Source organism: Natrix helvetica, assembly GCF_964273705.1.
Source record: "Natrix helvetica genome assembly, chromosome: 3".
Lineage (NCBI taxonomy): Eukaryota > Metazoa > Chordata > Lepidosauria > Squamata > Natricidae > Natrix > Natrix helvetica.
The window spans coordinates 41,061,194-41,087,021 of record NC_138549.1 but is presented as its reverse complement, the minus strand read 5'-3'; the positions used below and the strand labels follow the sequence as shown (position 1 = coordinate 41,087,021).

At 40.3% G+C, this 25,828-nt stretch overlaps 2 protein-coding genes across 4 annotated transcripts in view; both read right to left on the bottom strand.

Annotated features, from left to right (window-relative positions):
- Nucleotides 1-25,828, bottom strand: part of LOC309389125 (uncharacterized protein) — an 811,977-nt gene that overhangs the window by 772,630 nt on the left and 13,519 nt on the right. The window lies entirely within an intron of this gene.
- GYG2 (glycogenin 2) lies at nt 76-22,361 on the bottom strand. 3 transcript variants are annotated; one of them, XM_081947114.1, is made up of 10 exons: nt 22,188-22,361; nt 20,441-20,644; nt 16,997-17,138; nt 12,167-12,341; nt 11,047-11,209; nt 10,012-10,138; nt 5,482-5,695; nt 3,463-3,603; nt 2,594-2,692; nt 76-1,964 (listed from the first exon to the last, which is right to left on the bottom strand). In XM_081947114.1, exons 2-10 carry the CDS (start codon nt 20,445-20,447, stop codon nt 1,803-1,805), a joined length of 1,230 nt encoding a protein of 409 aa, XP_081803240.1. In that variant the 5' UTR covers nt 20,448-20,644; nt 22,188-22,361; the 3' UTR covers nt 76-1,802. The 3 variants fall into 3 exon arrangements, with proteins under 3 accessions (XP_081803240.1, XP_081803239.1, XP_081803241.1); XM_081947113.1 differs by having other exon boundaries at nt 20,441-20,576; XM_081947115.1 differs by lacking the exon at nt 22,188-22,361 and adding an exon at nt 21,957-22,060 and having other exon boundaries at nt 20,441-20,576.

Here is a 25,828-nt window from a genome sequence, read left to right as displayed (position 1 = left end):
TGATACTCACTACTTTCTAATTATTCATGAGTAAACTTTTATAAGATTCTTAAATCAGTTAATATGATGACCATGGAGATTTCAAGAATATAAAATGTTTATTTGATTTAAAAATGTATTACAAAAATGAAGAAAAATTCTGAACATTATAAGGCAGAATTTATACCTTTACTAGATATTTTACAAAATCAGAAAGTATCAAATCAAAATTAAAAAGAAATAAATGTTGGTGGAAAAACTTAAATTATGTAACAATGACACCTCCTTGCATGCAAACTAAACTTCTTCAAGAAACTATTAAACGAATCTCTGCTTTAGGGCAGCAACCTAAAACAGGGACAGAAAATCACAAAAAAGCTTAAAGAGGGTGCAACAAATATATTTCAAATGTTCTAACAGATAAAAGGTTCACTTTAGTTTTGGTAATCATCTCAATTGATACATAAGGGTTTTAGTGATTCAATTATACATAATGCTTTGAAACAAGTTATCTTAAGATTCAATGTTAAAATTTAAGAATTTTAAATATTCTTAGGTAAAAAGGCTCTAAAGTTATAATTTTACCAAGAATTAACAATTTGACAGTAAATAAAAAATACACATTACCAATAAAAGAAACCAGTGTACAATGAGAAAAAAGTGGCCCATTGAATTCAATGTGACTAAGTTCCTATTACAAACACTGTTTAATGCCCTAACATTGTACCAATGATGAGCTAGCTGTCAATTAACCAGATGAAATATTCTTTTGCCTTCCTGCATCTGATGAAATGGGCTCCAGCTCATAAAGACTTATAGGACAATGGCACATCACTTGCTACAAGCTGCTCTAAGGATGGATGTAATAGATTAATATGTGTAGACCTCTTCAAAAAATATACACAGTACAATGCTTAAGAGTTCCTAGTCAGATGAATGTCAGTTAACTTATAGCATGGTTTATAAAAAGGAGGGCTGGTTGAAAATACACACACACACACACACACACACACACACACACACACAGTATATCTTGGTGGGCATAGCTTGGAGGGCGTGGCAGGGGAAGAATACTGTAAAATCTCCATTCCCTCCCCACTCCAGGGGAAGGTTACTGCAAAATCCCCATTCCCTCCCGATCAGCTGGGACTCGGGAGACAGAGAATAGATCAGGGTGGGACTAGTCAGACGTGGTATTTCGAACTACTCAAAATTTCCGCTACCAGTTCTCCAGAACTGGTCAGAACCTGCTGAACAATACCTCTGCTACAAATACATTGCACTCCATGAACAGAGTTTAGTAAAGGAAGGAAGCTAGGCAAGGTTTTATTGAACCTATAAAATCCTCCATAACCAGAAGACTATATTTGGATCATGACCTTAGGTGTGCTTATTAGCCCTGTTGTAAGTGTTTGAGTGTTTTACTTTCAAGTTTTATACCCTCTTCCATACCAAATCTAGTATGGAAAACACATTTGATCTACAAGTATAAAGCCATTTATCATAGTTTCAGATGAATTTTCTAGCTAGCAAGTTTACAGGATGCAAGGCTGTAGAGGCTATTCCTAAGCTAAGGAAGGTTCTGGAGAACTTGAACCAAAGTTTGACTCTGCAAAAGGAAAGCTTAAAAGCTCCATGCATTTCATTCTCTGAAAGTAAACACTGGCAAATACATATTTATCTAGGTTTGCAAGTTCAGTCATGTCAGAAAATCTATTTTTGCCGAAATTTCCCTTTCACCAAAGCAAAAGATATAACCCTAAAGGTTTTGCGTGCTCTGCAAATGTAAACAGATCAATTGCAATAAGGATAAGAAAAAACACCTACAATAAAAAAGCATCTAACTTCTTCTTGATGTTTTCGAAAGCGTCTTTTCCTAGATAATCAATATGGCCATCCTCCCACTTCCTTCGTTCATCTTCTGCACTTGATTCCTTTGCCTCCGGCTGAAGAGTCACCTCTGCAACAGGGCTGACAATTTCATTCTAGAAGAACAAAGAATGAAAGGCATTTCAGACATTCAGTGTTCCTGTTTTAATAATATTACCAACTACAGCCAGAAAACTAGATTCAAGCCATTTGTCTGGAACGGTATAGGGTTTCCTGCCTAGGCAGGGGTTGGACTAGAAGACCTCCAAGGTCCCTTCCAACTCTGCTATTGTATTGTATTGTATGTACATAATGCAAGCAGTTGAATTTGCAGGCCGCAAAGGAGGCAGGACTACAGAATCTAAGCTGACTTAAGCAATATCTATAACAATACTGGAATAGAAACAGGTGCTAATTCTTCCTCACATGACAAACGTAAGCAAGACATTCTTATCATTCATAACGGGCAAATATTGTTTTAAGTCTATAGGAAAAAAGCCAAGTAAACAAATATTTGCTGTAAAAGCACATCATAATATATTGATTTATTTCATTTATAATATTCATTTATATAGTTGCCCATCTTGTGAATGAGACTCTGCAGCTAATAACACAATAAAATATATATTAAAAAAGTATCAACAAATGGTTAAAAAAAGCTATAGTGGTCAGTGAGGGGAAACCTGGAGTAAATAGCTGAGAAAGAATGCTCAATGGTCCATAAAGCATATATATTTATTGTTACCAAAGTCTGGAGAGGAACAGGCTGAACAGACAACTCCGTGAAGGACTTCCTTGGATCAACATTATCTCTTTCGAGACTGCATTCATCTTTCTTTATAGCCTGAATAAATTTAAAATACGGGCTTTAATTGCACTCTAACCAAGGAAAAAAACAATTTTTATTACAACCCACCTAGAGCATGTTCCATATTCCCCAATACTATTATGGTCTGCATATTTTACTTTAATATTGCAGTGGCAGAGTCCAGGTAATCATAAAAGATCAAAGAAATACTGACAATTAGCTTTCTTTGTTGAAGTAAATAAAATATTTTTGTATGCCATTGAAAAACGTACAAGAATATCCATCATGCTGGTATGACATGTTCCAGAACATGAATTTAAAATCCCTTGTTAAAAACACTTTGTATGGTTGCGATCTCAGACATGTTTAACTAAAAATACTTCTTTTCAAAAAGGGCTCTGCAAACCGCAAGCATCTTGTTAATATGGACCTCAAAAGCACAGGTACTGAGACTGTAGAAATAGTTTTACCAGATATTCATATCTTATTCAAGGAGACAAGGAAGAGATTTCCAAGTAACATATACATACCTCCCATTGTTATTAAATAAACAAAGACTGATTTTGTAATAGAAAGCCACAATTTCATTACAAGTCATTTCCAACTGCAAATCTAATTCAGAAGAGATGGTTTGAAAAGGAAACATCTGTTGTTTTTAAAGCAAAGCTGTGTGCATTAAATTATATTCATATCAGACAAAGATATATTGATATTTTAAATCTGTGAAAATGACATCTTTACAAATGTGGATGCATCTTCCAAATATCTACAATTATTTAAAATAATAGTAATAAAAACATACTCACAATATTATTTTTGGCAGATAACTCACAGGATGTATTTACAACAGATTCTGAAATGTATCCTGAATTCGTTGAGGCTGTCAAAGAATTGTTGATAAGAGGATTTGTGCTTTCAGATGTCAGTTCATCATTGTTCCTTTCAGGCTACAACACAAAAATATTGTTTACACTATATGTGTTTACATGTATTATGTCTAAATGTTATTCCTGATTTTAACTTTATTTATTTTCTACAATTTATCCAAACAATACTCTAAGCAGATTGCAAAATAATATACAGTACAAATAAAATTAAAACATGACAACATTTCTATCCATAATCACATGAATAGTACTGCCAATACAGGTAGTCCTCAACTTCTGACCAATCACATATAGTAACAACCAAATATTACGTTATTTGCTTAATGACATTTATTTAACAACTGCTGCAAAAAATGTTGAAAAATTGTGTTGCCTCAAATTATGACCACAATGACTTATGACCATAACCCTGGACTCAATTAGAACATTCCATTTTCATATCCTATTTACAGAATATTGTTCCAAGAGTCTACTAGATCATGCAGAAGGTCTATAGCAATGAACATTTTGAAGCAATCTATGTCTTTTCCTTGGAATTCTTCCATACACAACACTCTTGTTCGCAGTTTTCATTATGGTGAACTCATGACATTAAACAATACAAAAGTATCCTCCTTACATTGCTTTTCTAAGGTTTTTTGTGACTCTTGTCCACAAATATTGTACAGTTGTGATATCTTTGTGAATTTGTTTTGTTGGTGAACTACTCTTAGAAAGGTCAACAATGGGATTACCTTTTCTCCATTTGAACACCATCTGACATGGCAATAATTTTGTATCCCTTTCAGACTCATGAACATATATAATAATATAAATATGCCGTTTAAAATCCACAGACATATCTTTTGATAGGGTCATGATTCACTTCCATTATCCATTATTCTAATGGTGGTGGCCAACATGTATTTTTTTTAATATGAGGGGCCACTCAACTCATACCTGTCATTTTATTGATTAGAACATATAACTTAAGTTACTCCTTTAAGAATGCTAATTAACCTAGAATTTCACAAACTCTGAAGCATAACAAAGGCAGTGAAAATTGGCTTCATGGGTTCAATAAAAATGTGATGCAGTATATAAGACCACGCTAGAATGTTACCAAAGTTGTGTTTTAAAAGGTATTTATACATGAATGTGCCTCAATATCTCACTAAGAGCTCTTTTTTACTGTGGTCTCTATTCTACAATGTAAAACATTAGTACTCAATTTCAAAAGTGATATGCTACCAGAGTGGTATGCTCGTCTTTGAGGAGTTTGCCTAAATCTGCTTGGGAAACTTAACCATTACTCTGGGGGGTGAAAAGGATAATAGAAATAATTTGAAAATTGGGAGGAAGAGCAAGGAGATATATGGAAAAGAAAGGACAGCCATAGCCATTGCAAACATGCAGCACCAACATGTTTCTGGATATGTTTCTGAGGTAAATATTTATTCTGGCCTAAAATTATTATACTATTTTTTTTTGTACCTTCAAGTTAATTTTGAGCCTGGCAACTGCCTGGTCAAGTCCCTGAAGTTTTTTTTTTAGCAAGAATTCAGAAGTGGTTTGCCATTGCCCACTAGGGCTGCGAAAAAGGCTTGCTGCTTTAACCACTGTACCAAATTGGCTATACTTAGTTACTTACTGTTATGTTTGGGTGAAAGTAAATCCATTATGTTAAAATACACATTCATTTCCGTAAACAAATGTTTCATGACATTATTTCCAATTCTTAATTATAATAAAGCACAAACACTTCTGAAGGGATAAATGTGGGCTAAAGCAATTTACTAAGGACTAAATTTACAATTGTTGCAATGAAACATCATTCTGAATGCAGAGTTACAATCTAAGTTACAAAATGATCATATGGAGTGGAAGAGATCTATCATGTCATAAAAGTTTGTTTGTTTGTTTATTGGATTTATAAGTCAGTCAACCATAACCATTTACCTCCTTTTGCTGGATTGGAGGCTCTTGAATTTTTTCCAGTAATGGTAATATACTGGACCTGTATGTTATCCACCAAAGCTCTAGGAATGGCAGCTGATTTTCAGATACAGAAGCTGAATCATTTGGTGTGACTGTTCTTGTCTGGGGATTGTACTTGTAGGTCCAGGGCTTTGCTGGTCCCAAAAAATGAATCACCTTTGTATCTTTACCAAAACTGTGGGGGGAAAAGTAAAACAGTAATTCTTCAGTTCAATGGTTGACATGACTACCACCTCAACAACCTCAATATACCACCCCATAGTGCTTTACAGCATTCTCGGAGTGGCTTACACTGTCAGCATATTGTTCTCAACAATCTGGGTCCTCATTGTATCGACCTTGGAAGGTTGATAGGCTGAATCAACCACAAGCCCCATCAGGATCGAACTAAGGTTGTGGGAAGAGTTAACTGGCAATACTGCATTTTAACCACCGTATGATCATAGCTCCTAGAATAGTGTAGAGCAGGGGTCCCCAACTCCTGGTCCATGGACTGGTACTGGGCTGTGGCATGCCAGAAATAAGGCCGTGCAAAGAAGCAAAGCTTCTTTGGGGATGCAGGCAGCACACAAAACCATGCCCCCTCTGGTCCACCCAGCTCATAGCACCATGAGGGGAGGGGCAGTGTGATACAGTGTGAGTGGAGGTGAAGGAGGAGTGGTATAGCATTGTTGAACATGGCCAGGCAGAGAAGAGGGTGGTGTAGCACCACATGGGTGCAACCAGGTGGGGGAGTTAAGAGCCATGAGAATGTGGGTGGGAAGGAGCTGCTGAGGTATTGCCTGAATGCAGCTGGGGAGAAAAGGGAGTGATGCGGTGTACCTCCAGAACAGACAGACAGGTGTAAACAATGGGCTACAGGTTGGGAGGGCTGCAAGTGGGTGCTATAGAATACAAGATCCCTGATATCTCATACAGCATAGGCTCCTTGGGAAAAGAAGTGGCAGGAGCAATTTACGAGAGCAACTTGCGACCTTCCCTGCTGGTTTCCCCATTGAGTTTGCTTGAAGGAAGCTGGCAGGGAAAGTCACAAATGATAATGACATGATTGTAGGAAGCTACAACTCTCATAAGTGCAAACTGGTTGCCAAGTGCCTGAATTGTAATCACATGGGGACAATGCAACAGTTGGAACTTCGAGGACCAGTCATAAATGCATTCATTCAGCACCATCACAACTTTGAAAGTTACTGAACAAGTAGTTATTAATCCAAGGACTAATTGAACACGATTTTCAACTCTACAATTACTGTATCTGACAGCAAAATACAATTTCATTAATACCATTTCTGCCAACTTTTACAGATAAAAAAAGTGTTCCAAAAGGTTAGAATTAAAATTCAGTACACGCTGTGATACATAAATGAAAATATGCTAAGTTTTGCCTTTGGATTAAAAAACTAAAACCAAAATCAAGATACACAAAATAAAAAATTAAAGTGCAGAAAGGATAAAATCGCTTTGCCAATGTCAGTTTGAAATGACAAAATACTGAAGATACTGTATATTTATAATGGGCATTGGTCTCCCTTTGCCAGAGTTCTTCCCTGAAATAAACGCTGTAATTTTCAAGCATCCTTTGATTCCATGGAAGATTGCAAGAGATAATAACTAGCCTTCCATTTACTTTTGCAGTGTGTGGGCAACAATGTTTTCTTGGTATGAGAAAAGCAAGCTCCTTGTAACTCCATGGTATTGCTCCTTAGAGGCTTCCACCAATTAATAAATACAGAAGCTCCATCCCTGCTAAAAGGGAGATGTTAATTTCTTGGAATTGTTCATTAGAAATTGGAGACTGAACCAGCTTATGCTGGGAAGGTAAGAACTGTGAGTAGGTGGGCATGATAAGACAGTTTTAAGCTAGTGCACATTGTTCAATATGATTAATACATAAGGATAGGAAAAACTACTCATTTTATCACCTAAAGAAATTGCTACTGTACACATTTTCCAACATTTCACTAACCACGATAGGCTTTAGAGACTCCAGAAATTCCAACATACAGGTGAAACTCAAAAAATTAGAATATCGTGCCAAAGTTTTTATTTCAGTAATGCAACTTAAAAGGTGAAACTAATATATGAGATAGACTCATTACATGCAAAGCAAGATAGTTCAAGCCGTGATTTGTCATAATTGTGATGATTACGGCTTACAGCTCATGAAAACCCCAAATCCACAATCTCAGAAAATTAGAATATTGTGAAAAGGTGCAAAATTCTAGGCTCAGTGTCCCATTCTAATCAGCTAATTAAGCCATAACACCTGCAAAGGGTTCATGAACGTTTAAATCAGTGGTTTTCAACCTGTGGGTTGGGACCCCTTTGGGGGTCGAACAACCCTTTCACAGAGATCGACCTAAGACCATTGGAAAACACATATTTTCAAAAAAAAATACAAAAAACATAAAATAATTTTATGGTTGGAGGTCACCACAACATGAGGAACTGTATTAAAGGGTCACGGCATTAGGAAGGTTGAGACTCACTGCTTTAAATGGTCTCTCAGTCTGGTTCAGTAGGAATCACAATCATGGGAAAGACTGCTGACCTGACAGTTGTGCAGAAAACCATCATTGACACCCTCCATAAGGAGGGAAAGACTCCAAAGGTAATTGCAAAAGAAGTTGGATGTTCCCAAAGTGCTGTATCAAAGCACATTAATAGAAAGTTATGTGGAAGGGAAAAGTGTGGAAGAAAAAGGTGCACAAGCAGCAGGGATGACTGCAGCCTGGAGAGGATTGTCAGGAAAAGGCCATTCAAAAGTGTTGGGGACTTTCACAAGGAGTGGACTGAGGCTGGAGTCAGTGCATCAAGAGCCAGCACACACAGACGGATCCTGGACATGGGCTTCAAATGTCGTATTCCTCTTGTCAAGCCACTCCTGAACAACAAACAATGTCAGAAGCGTCTTACTTGGGCTAAAGAAGAACAGACCTGGTCTGTTGCTCAGTGGTCCAAAGTCCTCTTTTCTGATGAGAGCAACTTTTGCATCTCATTTGGAAATCAAGGACCCAGAGTATTGAGGAAGAATGGAGAGGCACACACTGCAAGATGCTTGAAGTCCAGTGTGAAGTTTCCACAGTCTGTGTTGATTTGGGGAGCCATGTCATTTGCTGGTGTTGGTCCACTGTGCTTCATTAAGTCCAGGGTCAATGCAGCCGTCTACCAGGAGATTTTGGAGCACTTCATGCTTCCTTCCGCAGACGAGCTTTATGGGGATGCTGACTTCATTTTCCAGCACCTGCCCACACTGCCAAAAGCACCAAACCTAGTTCAATGACTGTGGGATTACTGTGCTTGATGCGGGCCAGCAAATTCGCCTGACCTGAACTCCAGAGAATCTATGGGGCATTGCCAAGAGAAAGATGAGAGACATGAGACCGAACAATGCAGAAGAGCTGAAGGCCGCTATTGAAGCATCCTGGTCTTCCATAACACCTCAGCATTGCCAAAGGCTGATAGCTTCCATGCCACGCTGCACTGAGGCAGTAATTGCTGCAAAATGGGCCCAAACCAAGAACTGAGTACGTATGCATGCTTATACTTTTCAGAAGTCCGATATTGTTCTATGTACAATCCTTGTTTTATTGGTTGCATGTAATATTCTAATTTTCTGACATGGTGGATTTGGGGTTTTCATGAGCTGTAAGCCATAATCATCACAATTATGACAAATCACGGCTTGAACTATCTTGCTTTGCATGTAATGAGTCTATCTCATATATTAGTTTCACCTTTTAAGTTGCATTACTGAAATAAATGAACCTTTGCACGATATTCTAATTTTTCGAGTTTCACCTGTAAAGGAAGTTAAAAGTACTGGAAAATGGTGAAGAGTTTGGATTGCTTTAGGTGAGTAAAACATGGATTGCCTTAGTTGCTATTATCTGTGTATACTATTGTCTGATTATATAATTAGATGTTTAAAATTTTGCATTTGTGGTGGAAATATTACTGATTCTGTATTACAAAAGCATAATTATTGATACTGATGCCTCTGAGCTTTGGAGTTTCTCTAACCAAATCTTATAGTCAAATTAATGTTTACCAAGGATTATGAATGATATTATTTGCTAATTATTAAGGCCAAGAAGGATAGAAACAAATAATATTGCACTTTATTCTATTTTTGGGCTTCCCATAGCCATCTGGTTGATCATGGCGAGAGTTTGAAGTTGTTCTACACAGCTCTTTCATCAAATTCTTCTGTTCTTCTAGATGTACTTATACTACCAATGGATTACTGTCATCTAAATGTATGCATTAATAGTATGAAAGAAGAAATGTTTTCAATGGAACTAATTATATTCTAACAGGGGTATATAGCTGAAAGTGCATGTAAATGATATAAAACAGAAGATCTGCACTTATCAATTACCATTTCATATGTATATATTAGGGCTCCATTTCTAGCTACAAGAAAAAGAAATCTGTGAAAAAGTGAAATGCTTATTACTGAATTATCAATAAAAACATTTTAGTACTTACTGCTGGAAAGCAGGGGCATATGTATAGACAGTGCTGCTGCTTAGATTATAGATAAATGGCAAGTGTTTATTTATATCTTTGGTTGCCCAGTTGCTGAAAAAACTGTTTAACAATCCCTGATCACCTCCTACAGAATAAAAAGAGCACACAAAAGGTTCAAACTCTTATTAATGTGAACAACAGCCTTTCCCAACCTAGCATTATACACAGGTGTTACATTACAACACCCATAAGGTTTCAGAGTTGCACTTTAACACATATGATGGAAATTGGTTTGGAAAAAAATGAAGTATGGTATCAAAGCTTTGTCTTTAAGCCCAGGTGAACTATGCTGTTGTACAACAATTATTCTAAATATCTCTCCATCAATTAGCAGCAGTCAAAACAGGAATATGTTTAAAAGGCTCCATGTAATGATACCTGAATATAAGAAACATGCAATTATATATAAAAATGGAAAGTTGTATATACAATGATTAAGTTTAGCAGTAGCTATTATTTTGTCTTTAATTGTTATCGTAAGCTGGTGTAAAGACCTGCCCCAACTAGTCCCTTAAGAAAGCAAAATTCTTGACTCCATTGAGTTGAATCAAAATAACTTTTACCGAGAGAAAGTGGTTGCAATAAAGTATGATAGTCCTGCGCAAAGCACAAAGTAATTCTTCTATTTTCCCAAGCCCAATCCTCCTGACCAGTTCACCAGCAGCCAATGTGATTCTGCAAGGATGTTTTGAGAACACTGAGGTGCTAGGCAGATAACAGGTCACTCTCAAGGCATGACGGCCTTGGAACCAAGCTAGAACCAGACAAATCCCCTCCCTAATTCCCAAGCAGTTGCAGCAAAAGCAAAAGCATGGGGGAAATGCCAGCAAGCTTTCCACCCACCCATTCCCAACAGAATGGTGGGCCGGGCAGCTGGATCTAGATATTCATGTCAGAATTTTTGATGAACGTTCATCAAAGTTCAGATCTTTAAAAGAACTTTGTCAACAGTCTCACTGCAGAACCAAGGCGAGACCAAGTCCAGAGACTTACCATCAAAACTACCGTGTTCACTGGCAAACTGAAGAAGATGTTTGAAGGTTTTCAAAGAAGGTTGGAAAACAAAGACACCACTGTTAAAACAGTCTGGCCAACCAGAATCTGGAGCTGCTGATAATTCTTGCCGCTCAAAGAGTTCATCAACATTACAAAGCACCTGGAAAGTACATGAACATTTGAATCACAGTCAATTCTCCTGCTACTGATGTGAGATTTTTTTTTAATTGAACTCACTCATTATTCTACTCTTTACTATTAGCAAGTTTACTTTGGCTCTGCAGCATTAATGAAGACACACTAAGATGTGGGAATGTCTTCATAACTAAACATATTTTAACCTAGTACGTATATACTATCAAGGTTGAAAAAGCAAACATTTTGTAGCCTTGCATGTTTTTATAGTTGCACTGTAATTCTAATGAGTTACAATGACACTCACGTTAGGTGTTATGGCCAAGCACAAGGGATACCAACAGGGACACAAGGAGTTCTAGATCCGATTTAGACTGGCTTAGGTCAGTCCCTCACTTCCCACCCCAGAAAGCAAGCAATGGCAAACCACTTCTGAAATTTTATGAAGAAAACTGTAAGGACTAGTTGCCAGGAGTCAACATTGACTCAAAGGCCAAACACAAAAAAAGGAACTCTACCATCTGTGTAGGATGTCACTTAGCTTTGGCAAAAGATATTTTTTCCTCAAGTACACAGGTATTGTTGATACACCTACATACCCCTATTTACACACTTATAATTATATATATATATATATATATATATATATATATATATATATATATATATATATATATATATATATATATATATATATATATATATATATATATATATATATATATATATATATATATATATATATATATATATATATATATATATATATATATATATATATATATATATATATATATATATATATATATATATATATATATATATATATATATATATATATTTCTGAGTCTAAATCTCTTGAGTGAAGATTCCATAACAAACAAGAAGAAGATTCCTGCAAGTGAGAATTCTCTTTTTTTACTTTAACTGATTCTTATGGCAAATATTTCCGCCTTCTCATTTCTGGCTCTGCTGCCCTTACCAATGTGTCTGCATCCATGAAGACACATTTGCTATACTGAGTAAGAGTCCAGCAATGCAGTTTGGTAAAGGTTACACCCAGTTCCAGCCTCTTCAGGAGAGTCAAGTGCACCAAGTCATTGCTATCAATTTCTTTAACATCAACCACGGAATCAAAGATGGTCCTCAGGGCAGCCCTGTCAAAGCAATAAAATCATGAATCTTACAATCTCTCTTTTTACAAGATATGCAGAGCAGTAAGCAATGAAAAGAACGGAATTGTAACAATAGCTTAAACATTAATTATTTTTCTGAAGCAATAACTACACAAGGTAAGCAAATATGTTTATCTGTGTGCATCAGAGGTGGGTTCCTACCACTTCAGACTGGTTCGGCCGAGTAGGTAGTAACGCGTCCTGCCATGCCCCTGAACCGGTTCTATCGGCAGCGCCATAGGCGCAGCCATCTTATGGACGCCAGTGGCGAGTCTTGAGAAACCTTTTTGGGAGGAGTTTGACTTGGTTGCCATCGAGGATTTGGACAGATTGCGTGGACGACTGCGACCTACCACATGTTTGCTGGACCCGTGTCCCTCCTGGCTTGTACTGGCTTCCTGGGAGGTTACACGCGACTGGCTCCTGGGCCTAGTGAACGCTTCGTTGGGTGAGGGGTCTCTCCCGGCCGCCTTGAAAGAGGCGGTGGTGAGACCCTTGCTCAAGAAGCCTTCCCTGGACCCTACGGAGCTGGCCAATTATCGTCCTGTCTCCAACCTTCCCTTTTTGGCGAAGGTTGTAGAGAGTGTGGTGGCTTCTCAGTTCCCACGACATCTGGAGGAGAATGATTATCTAGACCCGCGCCAGTCCGGCTTTCGCCCTGGGCACAGCACTGAGACGGCCTTGGTCGCGTTGGTAGACGATCTCTGGAGGGCCAGAGATAGGGGTTGCTCCTCTATCCTGGTCCTATTAGACCTCTCGGCGGCTTTTGATACCATCGACCATGGTATCCTGTTGCACCGACTGGAGGGGTTGGGGGTCCGGGGCACCGTTTTGCGGTGGTTCGGCTCCTACCTCTCCGGCCGGACGCAACGTGTGTTGGCAGGGGGGCAGAGGTCGACCCTAAGCCCCCTTACTTGTGGGGTGCCACAGGGGTCGGTCCTCTCGCCGCTCCTGTTCAACACATACATGAAGCCGCTGGGTGAGATCATCCGTGGTTTCGGGGTGGGATATCATCTGTACGCTGATGATACTCAGCTGTACATTTCCACCCCGAACCACCCCAACGAGGCCATCGAAGTGATGTCCCGGTGTGTGGAAGCCGTACGGGTCTGGATGGATGACAACCGACTCAGGCTCAACCCTTCCAAGACGGAGTGGCTGTGGGTTCCGGCCCCCCGGTTCAACCAGATAATTCCATCTCTGGCCATTGGGGGCATTCAACTTGCCCCCGTGGAGCGGGCGCGCAATTTGGGCGTCCTCCTGGATGCCAGGCTGTCCATGGATGAACATGTGACAGCCGTGGCCAGGGGGGCGTTCCACCAGGTTCGCCTGGTGCGCCAATTGCGCCCCCTATTGGACCGGGACGCCTTATGCACAGTCACCCATGCGCTGGTGACGTCTCGCCTGGACTACTGTAACGCTCTCTACATGGGGCTCCCCTTGAAATGCACTCGGAGACTGCAGTTGGTCCAGAATGCGGCCGCGCGGGTGATTATGGGGAGTACCAAGTACTCCCATGTGACACCTCTCCTGCGCGAGCTGCACTGGCTCCCTGTGGTCTATCGAGTGCGTTTCAAGGTTTTGATTACGATCTTTAAAGCGCTCCATGGCTCAGGACCTAGTTACCTGCGGGATCGTATCCTGCCCCATACATCCCTACGACCCATCCGCTCGCACAGAGAGGGACTTCTCCAGGTGCCGTCTACCAGACAGTGCCATGGGGCGGCGCCTAGGAGCAGAGCCTTCTCTGTGGCGGGCCCAGCCCTGTGGAATGACCTCCCCCCGGATATTAGGACTACTACTGACCTCCGCTCCTTCCGTGTCAAGCTCAAGACCCACCTTTTCCAAATAGCTGGCCTGGCTCGACCATAACTTAGTAACGCTCCTGATGGGTTTTTTAATTTGGTAATTTTATTAGGGGATTTTAAATTGTGTTTTTTAACTGTCTTTCACTTAAGTCCATCCTCCTCCATGCACATATGTATATGTCTCTGTTTTTGTATATATGTTTGTCTTATGTGTATTTTTTATCTGCTTGATTGTACGCCGCCCCGAGTCCTTCGGGAGAGGGTTGCGGCTAATCAAATAAAATTATTATTATTATTATTATTATTATTATGTTTTGCTTCTGCACGCTTTTGCATGCGCAGAAGCATTTTTTAACTTTGATGATGATGCATTGCGCACATCAAGCACATGCGCGGCAGAAGCGTGCATGCGGCAGAAGCACATCCCTGAGCAAACCGACAGCAGCAGAAGCCGGAATCCACCCCTGTTGTGCATATCTATGAACAATAGACACATAATGGGATATGATAGAAATAAGAAGCAAAAGTATCTGCAAAGACACACACACACACACACACATTGCCGCAAAGAAGAGGGGTTGCCACAAAGAAGAGGGAGTCAAACTATTTTCCAAGGCACCTGAGGGTAGAACAAACTAATCAAGCAGAGAAGCAACTTAGAACTGAGGAGAAACTTCCTGACAGTTAGAACAATTAATCAGTGGAACAGCTTGACTCCAGAAGTTGTGAATGCTCCAACATTGGAAGTCTTTAAGAAGATGTTGGATAGCCATTTGTCTGAAACGGTATAGGGTTTCCTGCCTAGGCAGGGGGTTGGACTAGAAGACCTCCAAGGTCCCTTCCAACTCTGCTATTGTATTATATACACATGCACACACTTCCTAAGAGCCATTGGATAGGATTGCTGATAACAAAAGGCCAAGAACCACGTGTTGAGAAAAAGTAAAATCGGACTGCAGGACACATTTAAAATTTAAACACGTAAATGAAATACACTGCAGTTAGAGTTAAGACTTGATCAATATTAGCTTTGAGTCAAGCGTACTAGTGAAATGATTTCAAGATAAAAGATGTTTGCATAGTGATTATTCTATGAAGAAAGGGAGCTTTATTTTTTTAAAAGAGATCTAATTAATACCATAAACCTATTGCTTCTGACCCAATATTACCTATTCAGTTTCTAAAAGCAGAGAACCAGACAGAGACATGCCTCAAAGAATCTTGCTTTGCTATTTATCAATATTTGTTTTCAGAACCAGATACCCTGTTCAAGCATCCATTGGAATATATGGAGAACAAAAACTTGGCAGAGAAATAAGAGTGTGCAAACAGCCCTGCCTCTGTCTCTCCCCTACCCCAATGACTGGTCACTGGACTTTTAAAGTTACTGACCTTTGGCTGCTAGGTCAGTCTGTAATTAAGCTTCCTTTATGACATCTATCTATCTATCATTTATTTATCTACCTATCCATGCACAAACACACACACAGTCAGGGTATCAGCTCCAGAAGACCGGGTTTGTGTGATGTGTGTAGGTATGATCATCTGGGACACTCTAGTGCAGGGCTGTCAAACTCGCGTCATCACGGCAGCATCACGTGACGTATCGGGACTTCCCCCCCTTCACTAAACTGGGCAGGGGCGTGGGCAGCATGTGATGCATTCGGCCCATGGGCTGGGAGTTTGCCAGCCCTGCTCGAATGGCTTTCAGATAGCTGTACATGAGACCCTATTTGCAAAGTTGGGCTTTAGGGATCAGTTGGGACTGTTGCCCTTGTACCAGCCTCTGGTCGCTGGTGGTGTGATCTGGAGATTATTTTTAATTCCCTTGTCATGGATGAATCACATTCTGGTGGCCTTGCAATGTCCCAATGTGGGAGATTTGATCTATTTTATAAGTCCAATATAGATGCCTTACGGACAGGTTTCACGGGGAACTTGAGGTTTTTTTTTCTGAAGACCTGGTGTTCATTTCAACTGAAGCCTTAATTGCCACTTGGAATGAGAGGGAAGCAGCAGCTTTATGGCCAATCTTTCTGCATTGAGCTCAGAATCCCCCCTGGTTTATAGAGGAATTGCAGATACAATAGAAGAAACACCTAGAAAAGTGATACCTGGAGTAACACTGAATGAGGAGCATCTAACCTAACATGGGCACAAGCCTCTGTTAAAGATTACCTTGTGATAATAATAACACAAAACATTATTTTCCCATCCTTACTGAATTCTTCCAGCAATCCTGCAAAAGAATCGAGGAAGAAATGTACTTGCAGGGCTGCTATGAGGAGCATCAATTGCATAAAATTGCTCAGATGAATTTTATGAAGTCTGAACTCCAGCTTTTTGACAGGATTCATAGAATTGACTGAGGTGGGATCTGGCTGTGTTATCTGGGATGAGCTTAAGCCTGTTTGCATTGAGAAAGCAGATGGGGCTAGCTATGGCTTCACAGGGGATATTTGGCTAGGTCCAGAAAGCAGATTCATTCTACAAAAACCCTCTCCTTATGAAACCTTCTCTGGATCCTACCGTACTGGACAATTTTCATCCAGTCTGATGCTTGTGCTACAGCTTCAGAGAATCCTGGAAGAAAGGATTATATGGACCTGTCAGTCACGTAAATAGCTGGGTATCTAGATGGCATTGATTGCACTTGTGGATGACCTGGATATGAGATAGAAGGGTTCATATTCACCCTGATTCTCTTTGATCTCAGTGGCATTTGACACCATAAATCACGGTATCGTTCCAGATTAACTCAGATAGTTGGGAATAGAAGGCAGGGTGATGCAGTGGTTAAGAGAATGAAATTGGGAGGTGTGGCCTTACCTCATTTCCCTGGAGACTTGAGGTGTAATTAGTATTGCCAGTCTTCTAGATGTTTTATGATTCCTCAAGGATTGTCCAAGAACCAGAGCTCCATGGCAATAAACATCATTAGTGGCAAGAGTCACAAAAGCCTGGTCTGTTACTGGGGACAAAAAGCATTTTCATGTAATTCAGAGTTGGTTCTACTCTTGGCCCACTTCTTATTTTATCCCACTATGCAGGACAGTTGCAAATTTAGCAAAAGCCCACAGTAGCTTTCTTCTACTGCTGTTAGCATTGTATATTGTGCCACACTCGTCTTTCCATAAAGAAAAATATGGAGAGGGACAATATATACTTTATTTAAATATTACCCAGGTATAAACATCCTATAAAAATGCTAACATAAGCCTTTAGCTTATGTCTCTCTACTAAATGCTATGTATAACACATGATGCAACCCAGGGGTGGGTTCCTGCCAGTTCTAACCTCTTCTATAGAAGAGGTTCCACAAATCTACAGTGTCATTTAGAACCGGTTCCAGCTCCCTCCCCCTGCCCATCTGCACATCATCAAGATGAAGAACGAGAGGAGGAATTCTGGGAGTTGAAGTCCACACGTCTTAAAGCTGTCATGTTTGAACACCCCTAGGTTTTTTTTCTAAAAGGTTATGGGTGCAAGGGTCTTGTAACTTGACAGCTTTAAGACTTGCGTGCTTCAAATGCCAGAGTTTCTGAGCCAACATTTTGGTTGCTCAGCAAGAGTGTTGTTACGTGAGTGTCACCACATTTTACAAGTTGGCCACGCCCAACCAGTCACATGGCTGGCAAGCCACTCCCACCCGGTGACATGGCCGGCAAGCCACTTCCCACCCAGTCACATGGCTGACAAGCCACTCCCACAAAGCAGGCCACACCTACAGAAAAGGTTCTAAAATTTTTTGAAACCTACCACTGATGCAACCTATGTTTTAGTTGCTATTAGTCAGAGACTAACAGAACTCACTGTTCAAATCCCTAGCGCCACATAATGGAGTGAGCTTCCAATACTTGTCCCAGCTTCTGCCAACCTAGCACTTCGAAAGCACATTAAAAATGCAAGTAGAAAAATAGGGACCATTTTTGGTGGGAAGGTAACAGTGTTCAGTGCACCTTCGGCGTTTAGTTATGCCGGCCACATGGCCACGGAAACAGCGCTGGCTCGTTGGCTTTGAAACGGAGATGAGCAATGCCCCCAGAGTCGGGAACAACTAGCACAAATGTGCAAGGGGAACCTTTACCAGACCTCACAGATGCCATATTTCAAAATGGTCCAACCAGGAGAAATAAATAGTTTTTTTCCCTGAGAAATGAAAGAATTTGGCATTGTATACCTTATTCTGAGTCACCACCCAGAAGTCTGGGAAAAAAATATTGAAATCTTGAAATTTTACTCATCCTTCTATATCAGGAATGTCAAATTCAAGGCCCGTGGGCAAGATCCAGCCCACAGGGTGCTTAGATGTGGCCCACAGGGCTGCCCTGGAAACAGTGAAGGAATGTCCCATGGTGCCTTTGCCAGCGAAAATGGAGCTCAGGTGGGCCACATGCGTTTTTACTGGCAGATGGTTTCAGGAGGTTATTGCAGCCAAAAATGGAGCTTGGGAGCCTGTTTTCGTGGCAGGGTGCTCAGGCCACCACAGGCCCAACATGAGTGACATCGAGCTGACCACGCCCACCCTGGCTACCCCCATCTAGCCCCCCCCAAGTCAAACACAACCCTGATGTGGCCCTCAATTAAATCAAGTTTGACACCCCTGTTCTATATCATACAATATTGGACCATCACCATGATTCTAAATAAAATGAAATGAGAAGAGCGTAAAACTGATAATCTGGGTTGAATTATGTACAAAATATTCTCTCTCTGTCTCTCGTCCTCGACTTATGACCACAATTGAGCCCAAAATTTATGTTGCTAGGTGAGACATTTGCCCCACTTTATGACCCTTCTTACCAGAATTGTTAAATGAATCATTGCAGTCATTAAGTTAGTAACACAGTTGTTAAGTGAATCTGGCTTCTCATTGACTTGCTTATCGCAAAAGAGGATAACATGATCCCCGGATGCCATGAATGTCGTAAGTATATAAGTCAGCTGCCAAGTGTCTGAATTTTGATCATGTGATCAAACACTGCAAGAGTATACTGCAAGAGTCGTAAGTGTGAAAAATATCATAATGGTCACTAAATGAATTGATTCTGATATTCTGGCACATTCTGAGAGATTCTGCTGCATAGTAGGTCATTTGTTTCATTTTCCATTTTTGTTAACAAATGCATTTTAAGCTTCTTAAAAGAAACACAAAAGAAATAATCACAAAAATAAACAATCATCTTAATTTGTCTACATTTAGATGCCTTATTGCTGCACATTTTAACAGCATGCATATATCATTTGCACTATAAAGTTGGTTTCAGAATCTTATTTTCATATTTTGGGATTTTATCCCTTTTTATATTTCTGTAACATTAGTCACTTTGAAATTCTGGGAATGGAAAGGCAGGATGTATACTGAATAACAATATACTAATATACTAATTTTATAACAGAGTTTCTCTATGTTGGCATAAGAGGTGGCTCTTTCCTTGTTAAAGTAAAAATTGCCCTATTTTTTAAAAATGCAAATAAAACCATTATTATTTCATTCTTCAAGCTTCTCCTTTAAAATGAATGTTTAATAATTTAATATTAAGCATCAAAGCAAAGCATATAATTTTCCTGCAGCATTTGCAAAAAAGAAATCAACTACCATAAATAAATGTTTACTTCTGAAAACAGATGTGTTACTCATCAAACAACACTTAGTATGTACATAAGACAAATTACTTCATTACAATTTTTGATTTTGCTCATTCCAAACTATAGTTAACTAGTAATGACTAGCATAAAATAAGTCAGAATATAACATTTAATTCAAAATGGATAATTATAAATATAACTAGGTTTGCCATTTCTGTTGGGGAAAATGGGCCCTCTAATATAAGCAAATTATGCCTTCTTCTTTTTTTTACATAAAATAAGTTTGGAGTGTTTTGTTGATACAAGAACAAAATTAATATTTCTACTCTTGTGTTACTCAAAAGTAAAGTCTTAATTAAATGTGCTCTCCCTTCTCAGGAACTATTCTAATGCACATTTAAAAAAAACAATTACTCTTTAAAAGATTAAAGTATTGTTCAAATAACTATCTTTCACATATCTGAGATCAATCCCATAACAGCAACATCTCTTAATTTTATTTGTGCTGTGGGTATTCAGTAACAAAATACATACATAATGAAATGTTTTCTTTACTTTTTTATCATAAGTAAAATATTGCACAAATGCTGAAGGTGCACCTCTAATGTAATAAAAAACCCGGAGAGCAAAATATCAGAGAACAAAGAACAAGAGGAGAGAGAATGAGGGCAGGAATCCACTTACCAGGCATTTTTTCCCCCAACTGCTAGCAGAGAAATGTTCAACTTAACAGGCATTCCTTAATGCCATAAATACTTCTTTATTTTCAGCAGGTCCTCCTTGGACCAAAAATGCCAGTTGGGATTATCTTTTTTATTTCCTGTTGAAGACAAGTGAATTAACAGTTGTATATTCTGAAGAAGAGGACTTTAACCACATAAACTGCCCCTAAAAAAAGAACAGACGGAGAAAAGAAAGGTTTTTTTTTTCAAATTACCTTGTGTTTTAAGTTTAAATCTCTCCTCCCCCTCCCCCCCTTTCTTAGAGGGAAAATTCTTAAGCAAAGCTTAAGGCCACTCTAACACATACACATGCTTCCATTCCCTTTTGCTAGCAAAAGGAGGGTCTAACAAGTAGCTTCACGTTCCCTTTTTCAAAATCCCTAGCAAAATATTAACTATTTAATAGCCATCAGCATTCACTATTTATTTACACTACTAGGTGGGAGGTACTTCGTGAAAAGCAAGGGACACTATTAATAAAGTCAAAGTAATTATAGAATAGCAGGACAAGACATTTATTTACACATCTGGTGACACAGGCATTAGTTCTTCAAAGATGATACCATAATAAAAGCATAATTCTAAACATATTACATTTCAGCTACTGTATAAGGCATAGGGCACATAGAATTGTCGAACACAGAAGTCAACTGACTTGTTTCTTAGTAAAGACAGGGAAGAAAGAAATATTCAGGTTGAGGGATAAATCTGCTTAATTGCATAAAAAGAATCCATATTTGGGTGGCAGATTTAGTCTTTTTCAAAGACCAGGTTCTTAATTGGATAGTGGCTCTGAATACATTTTTTCCCAGTGGAACAATAGATGTATGGTTTACTAACTGCTATTACCCATTCTTTGAAAGGTGGACTTAATCATAGTTCTGCATATGTTAATCACTTTTAGATTAAACTACTCTACCGGGCCCTGTCCAGATTGAAACCATTACACATATTGACATAACTAGAACCTTAAAATATTTTGGACAAGGTTATTTGAAAGGAAATCACAACTTTTACAAAGTTTGTGGTCAATTTTGGGGGTTTTTTTCCCATCCCCCCCCCCAAAAAAAATCTTTATAGTTTTTTGCTCCAAAAATTTTCTCGCAAGTATTAGAGAGTTGGCTCCATATTTTAAGAGGATATTTAGCTTAATGGTTCATAATTGTGTATTTCCTCTCCTGCAATCATATAACCTGTTTTCGTCTACATTTTGGTGTTGGTGGATTTCCCGCTTTACTTTACCCTTGTTTAAAACGGATACATTTTTGTATAGAGTTTCAAACTGAATGTTTTTTTTAGAAAGCTTTAGCACAGCAGCTTAGAGATACTCAAAGTCGTTTGTCCTCTATAGTTTACCATTAAGCATTTTTTTAAAAAAATCTGCAAGAGACTGGCACAAGTAGCTCTCCGTCCGGAATTGATTAGCAGAGGTTAACTTGAAGTTGGAAAAAAAGAGGGAGGGAGCAGAGGAAAAGTACCGTTAGCAAAGCGTGGCTCGCTCTTGGGAGTCCAACGCGTTGTCTTCCTTGCAGAGAGAGCCTCCTCTGCCAACCTGAGCCAAGCTTTCCTCCTTCTCCCATGCCCCCTCCCCACTTCTCCTGCCGCAGCACAATTCTTCCTCCCCCCCTCGTGCAGGAACAAGCTAGACGTTTAAGCCCCTTTCATCTCCCTCTCGGTTCCAGTCAAGGGGCAATACCAACTGCGCACACCTTTTACGAGGGAAGCCGAGCTTCGAAGGCGACGCGGGGCTCCTGCGCCCCCTTCAGATCCTCTAGCCGCCCTTGGGACTCCACACACGGTTCAGGCAACGAGCTCAGCTGCTATTCGGTCGCCGGTGCTGCCAGCCGAAGGGCGAGGGGTGGGGGCAACCTTCCCTGCACCAGCCCAGGAGCGAGCGAGGCTGCCCCCTCATTGGCCCGGTCGGCGGCTCCTCCTCCGGCTGCGCGGCACCGATGCCCTCCTGTGTCAATCAAAACAAAAAACAAAAACAGAATTGATGAGCCGCGCCGGAATGTTGCAGTAAGGCGGGGAAGTACAAAGCAACAGGGATCTCAAAAGGCACCTGGACACTTTTATCCTTGAGGAAGAAGAACAGAAACATAGGAGATGTCCTTCCTTGCCCTCAGGGTGCAATTGGTTGTGGAATCTTTTTGGCACTGCTGCAAGAGCTGCGTTGCACACTGGAGATAGATGGTGCCTTATGCCTCCCCCCACTCCCCCTCTGTTGAGAGAGGACTGCTCGGTGTTAACACAAATGGCCTCTTTTACACCTCTTTCAAACCAATGATCCTCTCTAGCCAAAATGTGGACTTTGCTGCCTTCAAAAGAGTGAGCTTTGTCTTTCAAATGCAGCTGAATCTTGTCCTGGTGGGTTTGGTCACCTATGTTGTGTGTCCCTCCCCTCCCCATCACAACTGCAGTAGTTTCTTGGAGAAACGAAACTTTTGATCTTCCTCGAAGATAAAACAATCTGGTTGCTTTTGAAAAAACACCTTGAAGACAACTATAGCAATAGTAATAACACTTAGACTTTTATACCGCTTCACAGTGCTTTACAGCCCTCTCTAAAAGTCATCATATTGCCCCCAACAATTTGGGTCCTCATTTTACCGACCTCAGAAGGATGGAAGGCTGAGTCAAACTTGAGCCTGGTGAGATTTGAACTGCCTAATTGCAGGCAGCAGACATAACCTGCAATACTGCATTCTAACCATTGCACCACTGTATCATCCATTTATAACCTGGATGACTGATAACCTTCAAAAACAAAGCGACTGGAATTTTTCTCTAGCCATCCAGGGTCAAAAGCCTCAGGGATCAATTCCTGACTAGTTACAGTTTTTTCCCTGTTTTTGACCTGTTTCACCCTAGCACACTTTTTCTGAAGAATTTCACCTTCCCCAGCCTCAAGTCCTGCAGGGTGTGTGAGTTTTTCATCATTTCAAAAATGAGAACGAGAGAGAGTCAACAGACTGAGATGCAAGACTTGAAATGTGCCTTTGTTTTCCAATACAGTGTTAAAATGAAATGTGCATCATATATAGCAGCGATGGCGAACCTTTTTTGGCTCGCGTGCCACAAGTGGGGGGAGCACAGGGGGGTCGTGTGCGGGCGTGCCGCACCCATAATGCAATGCGCGACCCCCAGTGTGCATGCGCACACAACAGGCACGACCCCCCCCATTTTTACATGCTTTTTTCACCCTCCCCAGGCTCCAGAGGCTTGCTCGGTTTGCTCGGAGGGTCGTTTTAAGCGTTCCGAAGGCTTCAGGGAAGCCTCCGGATGGTCCCTGAAGCCTCCGGAGGGCCTCCAGGGGGCGCGGGGGCTCTTTTCGCCTTCCCCAGGCTCCTATAAAGCCTCTGGAGCCTGGGGAGGGCGGAAAATGGCTTTTAAAAGCGGTGAACAGGGCAACACCTCGCGTGCCCTGACAAATGGCTCTGCGTGCCACCTGTGGCACGCGTGCCATAGGTTCGCCATCACTGATATATAGCCTTCCCTACTTTGCAACTAATTTGCAATGCACCAGCAGCCTATTTTCTACTACGTCCTTATGTTCCTGATTTGATCACTAGCCCATATTACAAGTGGCCTTAAGTTATCCTTAGTTCTGCACCAGATTTTTTTTTTAAAAAAATTACTCTTAAAAGGTAATGGGTTTTGCATTCAATCTGATGCATTTAGCCATTCTGAGGTGACTTGAGCCATTTTGGTATTTTCAGGCTAATGTGGTTGCCTTGCGTTCAGTTCCTGGGCATTGAGCTTTCAAGGCTAGTTTGCTTTGGGCAGCAGGAGAGTCCAGTTCTTTTAAATGCTGTTCTCTTCTGATTCAGAACTCTGCATCACTTGACCAGCATCTAAACAGCAGTGTTTCTTAACACCTGCGGGGTGAAGCAAAATTGGTGGTCAGTCTTCTGCCTCATGGCACAGTCCTCCCTACATCTATTAGCTGCCCATAGTCTTCTTTGATTCAAAGGTTAGCTCTTTTCAGAATAGCAGTAAATTGGAGGTGTACAAACTTGGCACCTTTAAGACTTGTGAGTTTCAATTCCAGAATTTTAGGAATTGAAGTCCACAGATCTTAATATTGCCAAGGTTGGACACCCCTGCATTAAATGCATGTTGGCCTCTACTGAAATAAAAATCAGGTCCAGTTTCATAAAATGAATAAAATGGAGGCTGGTTAAGAAAGAAAGTGTATTGATGAGCAGAACCAACAGCTGCATGCAGTTCTGGGACAGCTGACAAATTAGCTTGATGAGTGCAAAATTTTTATTCTATATTTTGTAATTTTGAGGTTTGCTTTGTGTGCTTTTATTATTTGATTGGTTTTACTTGTTTCGCAAAGTGATGGGTCTTAACTATCAACTTCCTTGGTCGTAATCCTGTCAGGCATGTGTAATTGATTTTATCTATTGCCTCTAGCCTGCCTTTCTTAACGGATCGGTATTGTTTCCACTTTTCTCAATGAATGGGGTTACTTAAATTCATGATTGCAACATTGTTTCTCTTTCTATTAGGAGAATAGAAGGAGGGGGGAAAGGTGAGATGGTGTTCTTTTACTTTTAGCAGCGTTTCTTTTCTTGCGTTTCTTTTCTTGCCTTCTCTGTTCCTTAAGGTTTTGGAGTATACAGAAGGAGGCTTTGGGGGGGCTGCATTTTCTTCCTAAAAATTTCCACTGTGCCAAAAAAGACTGTGGGTGACACATTCTTTTATTGGCACAAGATTAAGGGTTGATTTGATATTTTTTGTCCATTTGACATATTATTAGGGAGTCCTGATAAGTGGTTTGATGGGAGTTCCGGGATGCGGGGTTAGATTGTTAATACAAAGAGGAAGGCATTGATAGAGGCAGCAGAAAAGCTCTCCCAAAAGGAGAACTAGCAACCCGTGAAGGTCTAGCAGTCACGGCGAAACTTCTGTTAAGTAGAAAAGAAATTTATAATATCCAATATTCTGTGCCAATTCTTTTAGATCTTGGGTGTCACTTTCTTTGAGCTTTCAGTCAGATTGAAACAAGCACATGTCCCAAAATTCTTCACAGCCATGAATTAATGACTGCCCATTTCCAAGGGTTACTTCTTGAACTTGCCTTAGCTCTTAGTTTAGTGCATCCAGGGTTTGTGAGATCAAATTGAGGTTAGCCAGTGTGCAAGCCCAGGCTATTAATATTTCTGAAGTTGCACACAGCAAGCCCTAATGAGTCCCACTAATGAGATCGCCAGTGCAAAATATTCTGCCTTACTGGGCAGCCTCATTTGTGAATCAGGGTTACGGACTGGCAGGGAGGTATGCCTGCATAGGTCTTAGTGCCACAGAGCAAGAACCAGCTTAGGGGAGCTTTACATGGAGG